Below are 3,115 nucleotides of genomic sequence, written 5' to 3'. Positions count from 1 at the left end.
GAACTATTCTGCCCATTGAATGTGGATATAACTTTTGTAACTGAGTCTGTCCACCAACCCACTGGAGCCTGTGACTCTCAGAAAAGGAGTAATGGACACTTGTCTCCACGGGTCCCTGGACCAGCCTGGCTCCCAGTGTGCCTCTCCCAGAGCAGCTCTTTCTTGTGGTGCCCAACTCTCCCAGTTTCCCTGGGACTGATGGGGCCTTGGGCAGAGGGATTTCAGTTTTCAAACCTGAAACAGGGGCGCCTGGGTGGCTCAGTGGGTTAAGCCTCTGCCTCCGGCTCAGGTCATGACCTCAGGGTCCTGGGATTAACCCTTGCATCGGGCTCCCTGCTCAGTCAGGAGTCTGCTTCTCCCGCTTACTCATTTCAGCGGGAGGAATGGGCAGTGGCTGTGATCTGGACTGCCTGACTGCGTCTGATCCTCAGATGCCGGGTGCACGCCAGGCGCAGGACGTGCACGTCACGGATCTTAAAGCAGTTTCAGAAGTAAAGTGGACCCACGGCGGCTTAGGAGCGGGGTCCAAAATCCGGGACACGCGGTGGAGGCGCTGCCTGACCCGGTGGTGGGTTCACCGTGCAGCTTCACCTGCCGCCACTCCGGCAGGACTGCATCGGTCCCCGAAATTTCTGCAGAGCCCCGCACCTGCCCTTGCTCCTCCCCCCAACTCTCGCGCGCTCCAGACTGGAAAACCCGCCAGCGGAGCCCCGGGGACTCGGGGCAATGACCGTCCGCGCCACCGTCACGGCAATGCCGACAGGGCCGCAGGGCCCGGAGGGCTCGCGGTGGCCGAGCGCTCTGCCGGCTTCGGGAAGCCCCGGCACTGCCCCGACCTCGCCGCTGAGGCGGCGGAGGGGACAGAGAAGCCCGCCCCGGCCCCCGGCCCCGGCCCCCGCCCCGGCCCCGGCCCCCGCCCCGGCGCCCGTTCCCAGCGGCCCCCCCGGCCTCCCGCGGGGACGCGCACGGCCGGAGCGGGGGACGCTCGCTGCCCGCCCGCCGCGTCTGAAGCCCCAGGATCCGGAGCCTGCGCGCGGAGGGTCCTCGCTCCGCACCGGCCGGACTTCGGGAAGGTTCCGCGGGACGCTGCCCGCCCCCAGCCGCCCCGGGACGGCCGCGGCGCTCCCCCGGGGCTCGGGGTCACCGTCGGTCCCCACGCGTCCGCAGGCGAACCCGCCCGGGAGCGCAAGGAGGCTGCGCCGCCGACGCCCACGCGCGGCGGAGGGAGCGCGCGGCGCGAGCACGGAGCACCGCGCGGTTTCCGAGGCAACGGGCTTGGCGCCTGCGCAGCTCATTCCCGCGGCGCCCCGGGGCCGGACCTCGCAGGCCCCGCCCCCCCCCTCCCCGGCGCGGGGCCGTCTCGCGAGCGGAAGCGCTCGGGGCGGAAGCGCTCGGAGCGGAAGCGGAAGTGCGCGGCTGGCAGCGGCTGGGCCGAGGGCGGCGCGGGCGCGTCCCTGGCTGTGCGGGCGCATCTCTAGGTAGGGCCGGGCCTGCGGGGCCAGCGCCGTCCGGACCGCTCGCGGCCTGTCGGGCTCGGCTCGCTGCGCTCGCGGTTCCGCGGTTCCGCCGTCGCGGGGCCCCCGGGTCCGAGCCCTCAGCGGCCCTGCCCGCCCGCAGCCCCGCCGCCCGCGCCGGGCACCGGGGCGCTCGCCGCCCATCGACCCCCGGGCGTCTCCGTCGCCGGCACCGCACGTCCCGGCCGCCCGACCCTGCGGCTCTGCCCCTTGCTTTCTCCTCTTCGGCGCCCGCCCGACCCTCCTCTCCCCGCGGGGACGGGCGCCGGCTCCGGGGCGCGCCCTGCGGTGTCGTCCCCGGGGGCGTCCTCCGACCCGCGCGCCCGCGGCGCAGAGCTGCGGCGCCCTGGCCGCGGCCGTGGGGCCCTTGCAGGGGCGAAGGCGGGCGGGCGGCCGCGCGGAGGCCCGGGGAGTGTCTGTGCGGGACGCGTTCGCGCAGGAGGACTTGGCGCTGGAAGCCGGGCCGGAGGCCGCTCCTCCGAGGGGGGACCGAGGGGACCGTGTGCGCGGGCGCCCGGGGAGGTGGGGGAGGGACGCGCGGCTCCGACAGGGCCTGGCGGGAAGCCCTGGGGAGTTCGGGGCGAGGGGGCCGCGGAGGGTCGGCCCGGCCCGGCGGCTGTGGGGGAGTGTCCTGCGCCGGGAGGAGAGCCGCCGCCGCCCGCAGGGGAGACGTCCTGGGGCCGAGAACCCGAGGACGGCCGTGCAGAGCGGTTTGGCGGGGAAGGCAGGAGCCTTTGGTCCCGGGCATGGCGCCCAGATGTTTGGCTGATTCCGAGGGAAGCCGGGGAGCAGGTCTGCGACCTCGGGCTCCTGTCCGTTCCGGGGGCCGTGCGGTGCGCAGCGGCACCCCGGGCTCCTGCCGTGTCCTCCTCCTGTTTTCTCGCGGCCTGACCGCTGCCTCCGCTCGGGGGCCTGCCCCGTGTGACCGCCTCTGCCCCCGCACAGCCTCGCCCGCGCTGTGTGTGGCCGTTTCCTCCCCGCCCGTCGCTTGCCGTCCCGGAGCTCTGCCGCCGCGGTTCCCCGGCCCGCGGCCCCTGGCGCCCGGAACGCCCCTTCTGCCCCACCCCCGGCGAGTTGTGTCTGCGGAAAGCACCGACGCGACCTCGGCTGCGCCCCGGCCCGCCCGCTCACCTTCGCGTCCGCGCTCCTCGACCACCTCACCGCCGCCTTCCTTGCTGTCATTCCCGGCCGGGCGGCCGTCCAGACCTGCGGAGACCCGGGATCCCTCCTGGCCTCGGGTTTCTCCTCTGTTAGACGGACCAGACGGCCGGCGGTGACCTCGAGGGCACCTGTGCTTTTCCGTATTCGGAGGTTCTGCCCCGTCCCTGAGCCCGACTCAGGGTGTCGGTGACGAGGTGGACTTACTGTAAAGCTCATGAGGATCAGGCGTCCGGTGCCGCCCTCTCATGAGCCCCTTCCAAGGCACCGGGAAAGGCCTCAGGGGTCTTGTGTTGACAGTTTAGTCTTTTCTAAGACGCACGATCCCGTTTGTGTTCATTGCAGGCCCTGCACTTGAATCCTTATGAAACTAGCCCTTAGCTCCTCCTGCTGCCCTGGGGTCCGGTCCTGTGTGTGCTCCTTACTGAGGCTTGGGCGGAGGA

At 72.6% G+C, this 3,115-nt stretch overlaps 1 protein-coding gene across 1 annotated transcript; it reads left to right on the top strand.

Annotated features, from left to right (window-relative positions):
* Positions 1-383: 383 nt before the first annotated feature.
* Positions 384-2,865, top strand: LOC116587913 (translation initiation factor IF-2-like). Its single transcript, XM_032338399.1, has 4 exons — positions 384-878; positions 936-1,460; positions 1,618-2,273; positions 2,460-2,865. The coding sequence occupies exons 1-4, from the start codon at positions 384-386 to the stop codon at positions 2,863-2,865; spliced, it is 2,082 nt and encodes a 693-aa protein (XP_032194290.1).
* The last annotated feature ends 250 nt before the right edge of the window (positions 2,866-3,115 follow it).

Source organism: Mustela erminea, chromosome 4 (assembly GCF_009829155.1).
Source record: "Mustela erminea isolate mMusErm1 chromosome 4, mMusErm1.Pri, whole genome shotgun sequence".
Classification (NCBI taxonomy): domain Eukaryota; kingdom Metazoa; phylum Chordata; class Mammalia; order Carnivora; family Mustelidae; genus Mustela; species Mustela erminea.
Note: the sequence above shows the minus strand (reverse complement) of the source record. Positions and strands in the feature narration are given on the sequence as shown.

Bases quoted from the DNA above. Each gene is read 5' to 3' on its own strand.
- LOC116587913 (XM_032338399.1), top strand. From the start codon at position 384: ATGGGCAGTGGCTGTGATCTGGACTGCCTGACTGCGTCTGATCCTCAG. The intron at 879-935 runs GCCCCCGGCCCC...GCCCGTTCCCAG, and splicing joins GGACAGAGAAGCCCGCCCCG to CGGCCCCCCCGGCCTCCCGC. The intron at 2,274-2,459 runs GTTTGGCTGATT...GCCCCCGCACAG, and splicing joins CCCGGGCATGGCGCCCAGAT to CCTCGCCCGCGCTGTGTGTG.